Source organism: Filicampus tigris, chromosome 18 (assembly GCF_054856515.1).
Source record: "Filicampus tigris isolate MCC_2025a chromosome 18, RoL_Ftig_1.0, whole genome shotgun sequence".
Lineage (NCBI taxonomy): Eukaryota > Metazoa > Chordata > Actinopteri > Syngnathiformes > Syngnathidae > Filicampus > Filicampus tigris.
The window spans coordinates 12564212-12579053 of record NC_141234.1 but is presented as its reverse complement, the minus strand read 5'-3'; the positions used below and the strand labels follow the sequence as shown (position 1 = coordinate 12579053).

The 14842-nt window shown below is 40.5% G+C and overlaps 1 protein-coding gene across 3 annotated transcripts; it reads right to left on the bottom strand.

Annotated features, from left to right (window-relative positions):
• Positions 1-5676: 5676 nt before the first annotated feature.
• Positions 5677-14611, bottom strand: mgat1b (alpha-1,3-mannosyl-glycoprotein 2-beta-N-acetylglucosaminyltransferase b). Of its 3 annotated transcripts, none has more exons than XM_086015241.1 (4): positions 14209-14611; positions 13514-13609; positions 8175-9356; positions 5677-7501 (listed from the first exon to the last, which is right to left on the bottom strand). In XM_086015241.1, exons 3-4 carry the CDS (start codon positions 9030-9032, stop codon positions 6800-6802), a joined length of 1560 nt encoding a protein of 519 aa, XP_085871367.1. In that variant the 5' UTR covers positions 9033-9356; positions 13514-13609; positions 14209-14611; the 3' UTR covers positions 5677-6799. The 3 variants fall into 3 exon arrangements, with proteins under 3 accessions (XP_085871367.1, XP_085871368.1, XP_085871366.1); XM_086015242.1 differs by lacking the exon at positions 13514-13609 and having other exon boundaries at positions 14209-14434; positions 14519-14586; XM_086015240.1 differs by lacking the exon at positions 13514-13609.
• Positions 14612-14842: the final 231 nt, after the last annotated feature.

Here is a 14842-nt window from a genome sequence, read left to right as displayed (position 1 = left end):
TCTATGCAGGCCCACTAGTTGAAACACAGCATTGTGATATTGCTTTTGTGGAATATGAGTTAAGCATCAAAATCTACCTGTTTTTAGCCATCTCAGGGGGCGGCCATTTTGGCCAAATGACATCACAAATGCTCAGGGCTCAGGTAGCGACCAATCGCAGCTCAGCTTCAGAAAACAGGTCAGCCGTGATTGGGCGTTAGCTGAGCCCCGAGCAGTTGTGATGTCATTTTCAGTCAACAAAATGGCCGCCCCCAGAGATGGCTAAAAACAGGTGGATTAACGCTTATTCTACAAACGCAATATTTATCAGAATTCCTTGTTTCAACTAGTGGGCCTGCATAGGATGTATTCTTGGAAAAAAAATGTTTGAGTTGACTTCCAATTTTAGTGAGTTACTTAAATTTCATGTGCATGTTTCACCTTTATAAAGCATTTTTCAATACCGAATGATGAAAACAATACATTTTTCAAAATCATCAATGTCATTTTCTCATCCTGTTATTTGATGTTAGTCAAATCCATTTCTAAAGCTTAAAGGCTTGTGCCCTTCAGACACAACGCACTGTGTGGAATGACAATGAAAATGTTTTCGGGCAGTGTGTGAAACAGGAAGTTGAGCAGGCATCTAACAGGATGACTGACCGGAACCAGGGAGATAAATGCTGATCACAGCTTCTCGACTGTTCAGAGGATGTTTGTCGTGGCAGGTCATTGCACTGCTTGCTGGTAGAGCTTTTCATTGTTATTCGAAAAGTTGCTACTACTCAAATACTGGAAACTCAGCAGGTTCTGGGCCAAAATCGTGTTCACTGTTCAATGGTCTCCCAAATACTGCCTAACTGACGAAAAGCAACCCAAGTACAGCCCCGGACAAAAAATTATGAAATCATCGCTCTTGGAGGATGATCATTTACACATGTTTAATTTTGGCAGGGGGAAAAAGGCAAATTACAGATATTCCGCAATTTGGGATTTAAGAAATACTGCAAAAAAAGCAACAAAGAAAATTGCTGTAGTCAGTCACATTTTATTTTGTAATTTTTTTTTTAGATAACGTAGAGGAAAATAAAATGGAACCATTCAAATCTGAGGACAAAATTATTTCTTGTATCATTAGCTCGTGCTTGTTTTTGGCATTGGGTTTCACCACTGTAAACTGCATTCGCTGTTAACCCATTAAGGACGGGAGCGCATAACCGCGTTTCTACCACTAGAGCCGGGAGCGCTGTTGCGTCGTTCTACCTTTAAAGCCGGGAGAGTGGATACGTCGGTGTCTTCTTTTAATCCAATTCTCCGTCACTTAGCCAATTTAATGCATCAGAATATACACGTGAGGGTGGTGCGAGACCGTGGAGGATATCGTGGAATCTTTTCGAGCCGTAGGTAGGCTAATGGCGAACGCCGCCGATCGCCCGGAGCTCTGAGTAAAGTAACGGCAGTGATGTATAGACGACGTGCACGACCAGTGGAACCAGTCGAACGTGATATGATATGGTTTGTAGACAATGACGATATTGACGTCTTTGTAACAGAATAGAGGATGGTAATTACCACTCGATTTTTTTTTAATTTATTTATTTATTTATTTATTTTTTTTAAATGGTGCTTCGCTTGCAATGACACATTATTTTTACATCATCGATTGAAACAGTAAATAATAATAAATTATGCCTGTGTGAAAGTCACATGTCTAAGATCTTTAATTATTTTGGAATTATGTTTCTGTCAGCTACAAATGTTTGCCGTCAATGTTATACATTAATGGCCACATTATGCCGCCGCCCCTGTGTGACCTATATCTTTGCTACGGTAACAATGAAAATTTCCCCACTGTGGGATCAATAAAGGCATTCTTATCTTCTTATCTTATCTTATCTTACAGGGGCTGAGATATTAATCATTTTGTAAGTGTTGAATTTCTGGGAAAACTTCAGATTTTCAAAGGTAATTCCAAAGGTGACCTTAGGTTTTGAGGAGCCGTTGAGACAGGCGCTTTAGTCCTTAATGGGTTAAGTAACATGAAGACCAGGGAGTTGTCTATGGGAGAAAAGCAAATCATTTTGAAGCTGAGAGATGGGGGAAAAAATTAGCCGAGCTATTGCACAAACATTAGACATAGCCAATGCAACAATTTGAAATGCGCTGAAAAAGAAAAAAATTGCTGGTGTTCTGAGCGACAGAAATTGAACAGGTCAGTCAAGGGTATCAACAGCAGTTGATGACAGAAACATTGTGGGAGCTGTGAACAAACACCCCAAGACAACAGTCTTGAACCGCAGTTTTAGAACTCCAGATAACAAGATGATTCCATATTTTTTTCTCTATTTGCTCAAATAAAAAAAAAATGTGACTGGTACAACAAATTTCACTCATGCTTTTTATTAGTGTTGCTTAAATCCAGAATGGTGACATTTTAGATTCCTTTAGTAAATTTTAGTCGGTCGTCTTTCTTACTTAGCTTTTAAATGTACTTTTAATCATGTGAAGCACACAGTTGTTACTTTGTGGTGCCCATGTAAAGGTTGCAAAACAGTAAAATTCATTCACATGTTGGGGGAAAAAAAAAAAAAAAAAATCACCCAAATAATGTACTTTCAAGCGACAAATATTTTGCAGAGGTCACCTTGCCTAACCGGTACAAGTCTACATACATGCATGAGTGAGCTAGAATAGCTGCACATACGCAGGGATGTCAGAATTCATCTGTCATACAATTTTTATTGGCCTAAAGCTGAAATCGGAAGAGTACTTGGTTTTGTATGTTTGTTTTATTGGCTCACCGGTTTCCATATGCAGGTATGTTTTTTTTTTTTTTGGTAATGAATGATACAACATAAATTATTGGAAATTATTTTGCGGACCCCCAAGCTATGGCTTAGACTCGTGGGTGTTCGTGGACCCCAATTTGAGAACTATGTGAGCATTTTAGCAGGAGGTGATCAGAATATATGTATACATTTTTTCATTTCTTGTCTCTTAGCATTTGATCAGAAAAAAAAAACTCTTTACTGAATTCATCTAAACATTTATACACACACACACATACAGTTGAATTAAAGTAAGAAAGCTTCAAATATTTGCACAGATATCAAAATAGTTGATTTTATTCATAATGTATTAAAGTTCTAAACACAGGCAGTGTTTCGTATCGCCAAACAGACATGTCAGTCAATTTCATTGACACCGTCCCGAATCTTAATACAGTACAGTGATGATTCCTTGACACTAACCAGCCTTTTAGTTCTTTTTTTATTTTTTTTTTATAGCTGAAACAAACAAACAAACAAAAAATAATAGCAGACAATCATTTCGGTTTTTCAACAAACCTAAGATGACCAAACCATGGTTTGGATGAAAACTACAACCGGCCCTGTATCAGGGCATCAAGGTGAAATGTCACTCTGCTTGGCAAAAGTTTTAAACTTCAAGTTCAAGAGTAAAGTTACAACTTACAAAATCGTTATCCATTGTGGCAATATCTCTAGACGGACGAAACTCAGTCGACTGTCGCAAGTGGTTCATTGCAGATTCTTTAACACTCAGAAAACTGACAATCAAGCTGAAGGGAAATTAATCAAAAATGCTACTGAGAGAATGAAGAAAAAAAAAAAAGAACAGTAGACACAATTTCAAACTAAATGCATCGAACAAAAAGATTGTCAGTCCATCTAATAGTATCTTAAATACTTACACCAAACTGAATAATCAATCAAACATACCCACTTAGAGCAGCGCCGTATCAAGAAATGCAACAGGTGGCAGACTTTGGATTTTTCTCCACTACACTACTTATCAAATAACATTAAATTATATGGCACTGCAAAGAGCATGTGCACTGGTATGTCGGAACATGTCATTGTGTTTTAATTTTTAAGGGGAATTCAACCCAAACATATTTTTTTTCAATAATATGTTCTAGGCAAGCTCACTAGTTGAAACAAGGAAATCTGATAAATATTGCGTTTGTGGAATAAGAGTTAAACTACTCGTTTTTAGCCATCTCTGGGGGCGGCCATTTTGTCCTCTGTCGCCTGAAAATGACATCACAACTACTCAGGGCTCAGGTAACGACCAATCACGGCTCAGCTTGAGAAAACAGGTCAGCCGTGATTGGTCGTTGCCTGAGCCCTGAGTAGTTGTGATATCATTTCCAGTCGACAGAAATGACAAAATGGCCGCCCCCTGAGATGGCTAAAAACAAGTGGATTAACTCTTATCCCACAAATGCGATACTTATCAGAATGCCTTGTTTCAACTAGTGGGCCTGCTGGGAACATATTCTTGAAAAAAATATGTTTGGGTTGATTTCCCATCTTTAAGGACACAATGGATTTTTTTCTTTAGATATGAAATGAACAATACACGGGAATGAGTCAGTCTGAAGCAGAAGAAAACAGACACTGGTAGATTTATCACACGGTTTTGCTTCAGAAGTGCCCTCAGGACAACAGCGCTCAAATTTCAAGCAACAATCAAAAAAAAAATCAAAATAAAAAATATCCACCCCGCCTGCATCCTTGACTGTCATATGATTCTCATAGGTACTCATTCTGCATTTTCACAACTGCCATCATCATCAAGTACTGGTTACTTTTCTGAGGCTCTGTTTCCACAAAGCAGTACAGCTCAGTTCAGTTCTTCTTTTCTGTTTCTATCGACCAATCAAGAGTTGACCCATACTGAAATTCCTTTAACATGAATTCTTTTGCAAATTCCAAAATAATTTTGCTGCTATTTGTATAGTTGACACACCTATCGCCATCCCACATACGGCGGTTGGGTACGTACCCAACAGTAGAAAATAGTGGTGGGAAAATACCTTGTGATACAATATTGAAATCCAATTGGGTAAAAGTGATGTCTACAATATTTGGCAGCATGGAATAGAAGAAAGGAAACATATTATTGTATACAAATATACATAGAAAAAAATTTTTTTGAGTTGGCCACAAAAACAAATTGTCAATTAACGCCTTCCAGGGGCAAGAGAAAAATCTTTTTGCGGTAGGGTTGCTCAATTATGAAAAAAAAAACTATTAATCACGATTATTTTGGTATAATACGTAATTGAAATCACAATTATTAAAATAATTAATTTTTTTTGGTACAAAATAATTAAATGTTTAAACGTAAAAAAAATATAAACACAAATAAATTAGCTTGAAACACTATATGTAAGTTTCATTTGGACCAAACAAAATGTATCAAATTAGTTATTATAAAATGAAAAGTACAACTGTATAAATTAAACTGTGATTTTCTATGCATTTATATCCAACATAAATGCATATTAATAATCGTTTTTTATGGTTATGCCAATTTTGTAATCATAGAGTGTAATAATCATGAATTGAATTTCAATTAATTGCACAGCTCTATTTTGCAGCTAAGTATTTTAGAAAGCACGATACAATCGACAGTTAATTCACAATATCACTACAGTAAGCTGTGTGTGACATCAGGTTTTAAAATAGTTAAGCAATGCCAAATAATAAAAATGTTCACTGTGATAAACTATGTATTGGCAAATCAAACTGAACTGTCCCATTTGGTGGAAACATGGCACATTTTGGTTATTGCAATTGTTCCACCGGTAAAATGTGAACTGCAGAAGGTAATAAAGGTAGCACTGATCAAGGAACCTCCTTTAAACTCAAGCATCTCATGAAATTATAATTCACTTTAGCTTCAGTTTATTACTTTTTGATGAATCTTGAATTTCAACACTCGGGTTGCAGGACACAGCACCTCAGCTCTGATATTTGGCTGGAAGGAATAGGTCTTTTCAACACTGTTATCCCATAGAGGCAAAGTATCATCATATCTGATTATTTCACAGATTTAAAGCGGGAAATCAACCCAAAAATTGTCTTTACAATATGTTCTATGCAGCCCCACTAGTCGAAACATGCCTTTCCGATTAATATTTTGTTTGTGGAACATGTGTGAAGAAGCAAAATCTACCCGTTTTTAGCCATGGCTGGGGGCGGCCATTTTGTCACTTTTCCGTCGACTGAAAATGACATCACAGTTTCTCAGGGCTCAGGTAACAACCAATCACAGCTCACCTGTTTTCTGAAGCAGTGATTGGTCATTACCCGAGCAACTGTGACGTCATTTTCGGTCGACAGAAGTGACAAAATGGCCGCCCCCTGAGATGGCTAAAAACAGTTGGATTTTGCTGCTTAATTCATATTCCACAAACGCAATATTAATCAAAATATCAAGTTTAGACTAGTGGGGCTGCATAGAACGTAATATTGTAAAGAAAATGTTTGTGTTGACTTCCGCATGAAAAACAATCATTGCATTATTTACCTTAATGCTTAGTTTCGTATGTGCATATTGACAGAAATTCCAAGTCTACTGATTTTTGGCTTCCACTTTCTTTCCGCTGACATAGTAATATGAAACGTCCTGGCTGACTCAAATCCAAATTGTCCTCTCTTGCCAACGTTTATTTACAGCTGCTGTGAACATGTGGATTTGTCAGGTTATTTATAGTCACGAAATATAACAATACACCCAACTTAATGGGTCAAAAAAAGAAAGGCACTTTGCCAAAAGCTGTTTAAGCTGTGTTCAAGAGTAGAATCTTTCTTTCATGAGATAGGTGGCCTCTTTGCTATCTGATCCTGAGTGAGCGCCTCATTTTGAGAAGCTTCCTGGCAAACAGGCAAGCTCACAGTCCCACTGGTGTGCTGTTGGAATTCCTTCTTGAACCATAAGGATGCAGTCGGGTGCACCTCCGAGTATAACTCTTCTCATCAACACTTTGTTTATCCAAACCGGATCAGTCTCAACTCCAGCTGACATCATATTGCGTCCAACCCTCTGGTGGAGCCAAAAACACTCTTCTACCACGGTGCAGGAAACTGACAACGCCCCTGTAGCCTGTCCGTGGGACTCCAGATTTCAAGTCATCCATCACCCCCAGATTCCGCGCAAGGACTTTAAAACTGTCCCTGCTAGAGTACTTGACTCTGTACGGACCAGGTCCTCTTAAACTTCCCCCCTGTTGTAGCTCCTCGAACTTCACCAGTGGGGCATTGTAAACTTCTTTGATAAACTTTTCATCATACTTCTCTTTAAGCAAATGGGAGAAGTCTTGTTTGGTAAAAGGCACAAATTCAGTGTTAAGTCGAATGTAGCGTAGATACTGGTCAAAGAATTGACCTAAACTGACACCTTTTCGGCCAAAGGTGATAGTCCGTGAGATTTCCGGGCGAATGCATGAGCGGTCCTTGCGCTGCTCTGGCAGACGCATCCAATCGTCCCAGAATGCAGAAGGCCATTTGGGTTCCAGCTCGTCCCACAATTCCTTTAGCAGCATCCAGCCCAAACCAGGGAAGAAGTCTGTCCGGTGAAGAAGACCAGCTTTGGATGGATCGACCAAGGCGTCTCTGCCGTTATCATTCCAGGCAGACACACACCACAAGGTCGGGTCAGACCGAAGGATTGGGTACATGGCACGGAAATACTCAAAGAAGTCTGGTGCCACCTAAAGAAGGACAAAAAGGTAATTTACCGTACGATTACTGTAATTTCTGGACTATAAGCCACTATTTTTTACCCCACTCTTTGAACCCTGTGACATGGTTCATTTATGGATTTTTCTCATGACCCTCATGCCCCCAATACATTTAGCGATAGTCTAGTCACATCTGACCAATGAAATTTCTGAACGTCACAGTGCACCAATATAAACTGTCCGTGGTCGCGCTCATACTGAATCTTCATGATCTAGTCCGTTCTGCCGTTCACCGTCATGAAAACCTTCAGATTCACGGACAATCGTCAGTAGTCTCCCAAGCGCGTCCACCTGCTCGCGTGGAGCGCATATTTGGATTTTGGTGACGAATAGGTCGTATACGTACGGAGGAGCGTTCATACTACAGATTAATCTACATAATGGAGGAGACCCTGGTCAGATTGGAAAAAAAAAATTGGTTCACATCGCACAACAAAAATCATAATTGACCTGCAGTGCGAACACAGCTTTATAGAGACAGCTTTGCACAATCACCGAGAGGCAAGTGAACACTAAACTTTGGTTCTAAAGTGGAACCACATGCCACTGGAGAGACGCTTACATGTTCAGATCAGCGACTTTTGGTATTACGCATTGGTTTGGGAACGCAATTGGAATAAGGCAAAGGCAGCCAAGAACTCACCTCAAGGTCATCCTCCACGACAACCACAGTGGACTGCGAGAAAGTGTTGAACACTTGGTTCAGTGCCCAGCGATAATGTCTGGCAATTTTGTAGTAGCCCTGGAACTTCCTGTGCTCTGGCCGTACTTTGATATCTGAGAGATCTGGCTGGCTAATATGCGTCACTTGATTGCCATATGAGCCAATGACACTCGCCGTTTCAGCGTGGCCGCAGTCCTGGCTGACAATAATCGGGTAGAGTTCTTGAGAAGGACGGTACTGGATCAGCCTGTCAAGGCTCCGTTTTACTGTAACTCTGTCACAAGCAATAACTAGGATAGGAATGACGACTTCTGGGCTCGCAACACCAGTTGATAGTTTATCGTTGTCTGTGTTGTCCGTCTGGATTATTTTGGATTGACGCTGAGCGTCTGGGGCTACTGAAGCAAAAGCCTTGTGAATATGTTTTAGGGTTTGATCCTTGGTATCCGCATTGTCTTTCGAAGGAAGCAGAGGCTTTTGGGGCTGGTGAACCGCTTCCGATTCCACGTGTTTTGTAACGTCCATTTCTCTTTTGCGAACATCTTTCCGCTTGGACCATGCTGCCCTGTGACTTTCAATCTGCTTTAACAGCTTTTTCTGGGTCTCAAGCTGAATTTCAACTTCCTCCGCCAGCTGGATCACCTTCCCAGCCAGGTTGATCCGGTTTCCCTTGCCTCTGATCAGTCCCCACTCCTCATTTCCTCCTGGTTCGGCACCGCCACCCTCCCCGAGGCGGCCGATCGGTGGGCGTCCCCAAAGGTAAAGTAAAAGCAAAGCATTCCACGCAACAAATAGAAAAGCACCGCATAGTATAAGGGAACCTTTCTTTCGAACCATGGCCCAAGGACACTAATAGGGGCAGGTTGTGAAAAGGATAAAACTAGGGAAACACGTATTGGAGCCCGAGAAAGAGTCCTACAGATCCAAGCGGAGAGCTTTGTCGGTCAGGAACTAAATTCTGATCACATCATACCAAATTAAAGACCAACCCTGTCTTCTTTTGATGAGGGTGCCCAGGGGAGAACTGGACAATCAAATTCACACAATCTTACTGTGAAATACATCAATCCCATTAATGATGATGAAGAAAAATGGGGAAAAATTGGGTCACTTTGGGTTGAGGGAAGGCGACTCCTTGTACATTATCCTTCAGCCATCATCCTGGAAACAGACCAGAAAAAACAATATCAGCAAAAATACAAATATAATCAGTCTCTCCTTTCTTTGGTGGCTGGCCGATCTAAACAGCTACACTTTGAAAGACAGCAAGGAAAACGTCTGGCAAATAGTGAAAATATTTCAAATAAAAAAATAACATTCTACATCAGAGTAACAAATGTGCGCAGTTAGACTGTTACGAACAACAGTATAATTAAGTATTCAGTTTTAGGCCGTAAAAAAAATGTCAATTGGTTCCTCTTGAAACATAAATGTTAATTGCATTTGAATGCTTATCTTTGTTGCACATGTAAGACATGGGATGCAGACATGGGAAAAAAAATGCATGATCTATCACAAGGATTAACTTTCTTTATTCTGGTTAATTTCACAAGGAAGTGAAACCACTGTTGAAACATGATCATGAGATTTCAAAGTCATTTTGATATTAGGGTTAAATGGAATGGAATGTATATGCATTAAGGTTACCACACCCCTACTATTTCAAATCAACAAATGAAAACTTGTCGGTGGTCGCTATTTTATTTTATTTTTTGTGAATGTCTCTTCTCTGAAAAGGATTTGGGAATGAACAGGCATTACAGCTAATAAATACTGCTAAATGCCATGTCAGCAAAGTGGAAAAATGCAAGAGTGACACAGAAATTCTACAGGCTCAAGCCGCTCAACAAGCCTTCAGCTTTGCAGGGGAATTCATAAGGGTATCATCTAACGTTCTGCTATTTTCTGAAGAACATGTGAGCCAAGACCCAGAGAAGTGAGGTTACTTTTTACATGCAATCAATAACCCATTTAAAACCCGAACATTGACAGTATTCAAATTTTTAAAGGCCGTGTAAAGACAGGCGCAAAAAAAAAAAAAAAAAAGATCCTCGGTAAATTCAGATATACCGGTAATTCCGCTTTTAAAATAGAGTACCAACAGACAAACTGAAATTAGCCTTGCCAATACCAGAGTTGCTGCTTAAAGTTCAACTTTACCTCTGAACAAAAGTGTTCTTTAACTCATTGACTAATTTATTCGGCTTTTCACAGTCCAGCCATTCAATCCCAGGAATTTATTTATATATTTTTTCACATTTTTTCAAACGTTAGGGTAAAAGAGGGTCTGAAAATGTCTAGCAGGGAATGAGGTACAAATTGTAAAAATGGCATTGGTGCAAAATGTTGTATTCTTATGACAGTAGTAGGTTAGCGGAACATCACTGCGCATTACTTTAAACCACTCCACAGGAGATCCTCAGCATTAACATTATAAACCAATTAGTGCTGGTAAATATAGACACAGTAATCTTGTTAGGATGCATGTGAACTGCCGTCGACTGGTTTGAGACGAGACGAAATCTGTTTTCCCACAGATGATTAAACTGATAACACACATAATGTGTGAGGGTGGGCAATTGTTATATTGCAGGTCAGGGCTGGCTTGTTCGTGTTTAGGAACCATCAAAATTAATAGAAATATAAAATGTAAATGTAACTCAATGCTCATACGGATTCACTTCTTCTGGGAAGAGGTGCCAATAAGTCACACTCTTATCAAAGAATACATCAAGGACTGTTCTGGCTATGCTAACTTCAGAGTCGAAGAGAATTCAAAAAACGGCAGCGTTTTGTAACTGTTCAACCCAGCAATGAAGATTTGGGTTATCAAGTAAACAAAGTTTTTTATTTTAACTTGCTGATGTGGTGTAATGATTCAGTTGCCAGACTTCTATGCGGGCTGCATGGGTTCGGTTCCCAGTCAGTCAGGTCTGTCACTAAAATAAATATGCCCTTTGATTAGGGTTGTTCCGATCCGATCACGTGTCGGATAGCGACCTCGATCACGTGGTTGCAGACTCGACTCGGACTCGTAATTAATACCCGATCAGAAATCGGATATATTGCATATTTATTTTATTCAAAAACGTCTCAGCTTTTTTGTATATGTAGGCTACAAATGTTAGGGGGAAAAAATGAATAAATTACATGTTACAAAATGTACGTCAAGGTAACCCTAACGTTACGCCGGATGTGTGTATGACATCACTCAGTTGAACAAGCAGCTTGAAAGGAAGGCACGCGATCATGTCGGCAGTCTTGGAACACTTTTCGGTCGACGACAACAACAACGCAGTTGCAATCTGCTCCATTTGTAAACGTGTCATTTCGAGGGGTGGGAGAATTAGGTCTGTATTAAACACAACCAACCTCATCCGCCATTTGAAAAATACACATCCCGCAGCACATGCCGAGTTTCCAGAACCAAGAACCAGCCGACATTAGAGGAGGCTTTCAAGTAGAGAGCAAAGATGCCCCAAGACAGCGAAAAAGCTCGTAAAATTACCTCATTGATAGCGGAGTGGACTGCGATAAACGACCGGCCATTTTCGTTTGTCGAACAACTTGGAATGCGTCGTTATACAGAGTAGCTGGAGCCCCGGTATCAAATACCCTCACGCCGCTACATCACCGAGAAAGGCATTCCCGAGGTGCACAAACGATTGCCTGATTGATTGCGTGTCCTGATGGCTGACGTGCCTAGCATCTCCTTTACAACCGATATCTGGAGTTCCTCCCTTGCCCCGATGTCGCTTCTTAGCCCAGTGGCACTTTTTGTTTACATTTCATATTTCAAGTCAAGCTCTTCATACTGTCTAGCACTGAACTGTTTATTGGACTGTTTAGTCTAAAGTTGCACTATGCTCAAATTGAAGTCTTGATTGGACTAGTGCCAGTACAGTGGCATTTTTTCTTTTTGCTTACATTTCATATTGTTGGTCAAGCTGCTGTTCATGCTGTTTACTACCGGACCTGATCGGGACCCGAATCGGTATCGGATCGGGGTGTCGGCAGATCACAGATCTCAAAATCAAAAGACTCGGACTCGGACGTGAAAAAAACGTGATCGGAACAGCCCTAGCTTTGATTGAATGACAGCCAGTCCAGGTAGTAGTCGTCCTTTTGGCCGATGTCAGATGAGAGGCTCCAGTTTCAATAGTATAATCCATAAAAAAATACTCAACAGTGACACCCTACTGTTGCACAATTAGCAACATGACCATTGGCTACCATATGTGTGGATTTTTAATTAAAAAAAACAACAACTAGGAATTAGCACTTCAAACACATCTAGAATGCTCCAAGACAAATTCTGGGGAAAGAATTGACTCAACTTCATGACCTATACTATTGCTCACACTGCTTTTCTCACAAATAATACCCCACTTGCGCCATTGAAGTCAAAGTTTTAGGAAAAAGTGATGGCGATTGAAATATCACAAACATTTTGATGTTGGCAAATCCCACCAAATTTTGGCCTGTAGGTGATAGATATTTTAAACTGAAACTTGTCAGCAAACCAGAGAAGTGGTTCCCTCAGTAGCAGATGAAATGAGAGATTTGTGGAGAAATAATGAAGTTTTTTGGGCTGAACGATTTTGAAAAATAATCTTACGAAGCAAAGTTTATTTGCAAATTGCATTCTACTACATTGCGATTCGATTAACTGTTAAAATCCTTGAAATTATACTGTTCTACTCTAATTTGAAGGTTGTTTTTTTAACCAGATTTAATATATTTAATACAAGAAACAAAAACATTCCCCTGACGGGCAATTTTTTTCCCCATACAAAAAAAAATACATTTATCCTGAGCCCAACATGACTTACAAAATTCTTGGTGGATTGTACTCAGTTGAAGCAGCCATTCCAACCAGACTTAGCATTTTGACAGACATTTGAGGGAAATCACATTTCTATTACGTACACTAATGAGGAGCCTGAACAGTTTCATATCACTTCCTCATATGCTCAAAGAACTACTTACACAAGTCACAATACAAATTGAAAAATAATACTACTCCACCAGTCAGTACATATAGCTAATGTTTCTGCAAGGCGTTGGCAGTTTTGTTTGAAAGTCTAGTGAAAATAACACACGTGTTATTTTTTTTAATCGGGTTTAGGTAGGCTTGGATTTTGACAAGAAAACTAATGCCTGAGCCAACAAAATCAGCGACATGTAATAAACCTGCAGGCCAAACTGAACTGCCTCCACCAGCCGCATACATAAATCAGGATTAAGTTGGGGTAGAAAATGTCAGGGAAATCAAAACATTAATCGAGATCCGAGACGAGGAACAAAATATGTCCAACCTTTAGCTGTAACGGACCTGGGAGCAGCTCACAGATGACATGTCCGACCCTTGCAAAGCTGTTGAAAGTTCAGATTTGCAGACAAGAGGCGGATGACTGTGAACAAGAGGGAGGATGGGCAGTGGGAGGGAACTGTTGCTGCTTTGCAAACTGTACCAGCTGAAACTCTATTCTCCTTCGACACCCCCTTGTGCTTTGCTCGGAGACGTTGAGCTGCCAAGAAGAAGCAGACAGCAGCTTTTCTGCACAAACCAGCTGTGAAGCACCAGTGAGAAATGCTTGCTTCTCATGACTCCCACCGAGGCAGAGCCAATTAGTAACCACCAGGCACCGCCTCCTGCCATGTTGTCATACAGGATATAATCTAACTGAAATTGAATTGTTATACATATCACGCTCCAATGCCAACATTTGGCCACCCAAACACGACTGTGATGACTCCCAACTGTTACGTTTGCATTCGGTATGCTAAGCTAGCCAATGCCGAAGCAGCATCAAGGGTCTTTTTATATGTCAGGAGTGTCAGTCATCTCTCTCCTAATCATCGACCGAGGTCCTGAAAGTAAAAGTCCAAACAAACAAACTAATACGTTATGCTGACGTGCCCCTAGCCTGCTAGCTAACACCAATCGGTGTTGCGAGTCACGAGCCGATCAGCCCGAGGACACTTGGAATGCAGCCGGGAAGTCACTTACCTCGTACACGCCGCTCCCAACAACAAAACGGTGTGCCTCGCATGTTGTGGGGGTGATCGGGTTCACATCAAGTCCAGTTCGGCTCGTTTGTAGCTAGCTAACGTTAGCCACCCTCGTTTCCGCTTCGCTATCACGTTCGCAGCTCATCTCGATGCTGGTACACAGCGTCTCCTACACGGTCTCTGTCTCAGTCTGTGCATCCACCTCTGGCCCCGCAGACCGACTGCTAAATATTAACGGGGAATATTGAGTTTTCCCCGTACGGAGTGTTAGCGTTAGTGGCTGCCGTGTATCCACAATGTTACTTTACAGTGAGGGGTCGGTAGACTGTCGTGGTTTTAGTTTCGCATGCTCCAGCTGCTTGTGCCACGGGCTACCTCCAGCACTTGAGTATGAGGACGGCAACACATTTTCACTTGACTACACTTCCGGATTACTGACTCGTGTGTCACGATTAGAGCCGAGTCAAGCCGAAGTCTCCAATTGCCATCAACAGCCATCTTGACATTACCCTACAAAGTCTACTCTGTACTAATTCTGTTATTGACTGCAAGAGAAGTCTTATATTAAATACTAAATTAGGTACGGTTCTCTAGTTTAGGCAATTATGCACATCTCAAGATATTTATTACTT

What these genes read in the sequence shown, in the direction of transcription:
- mgat1b (XM_086015241.1), bottom strand. Translation starts at nt 9,032, where the DNA reads ATGGTTCGAAAGAAAGGTTCCCTTATACTATGCGGTGCTTTTCTATTT. An exon ending in TCGTGGAGGATGACCTTGAG is followed by an intron (nt 7,502 to 8,174) that starts GTGAGTTCTTGG and finishes GTCCTTCTTTAG; the next exon opens with GTGGCACCAGACTTCTTTGA.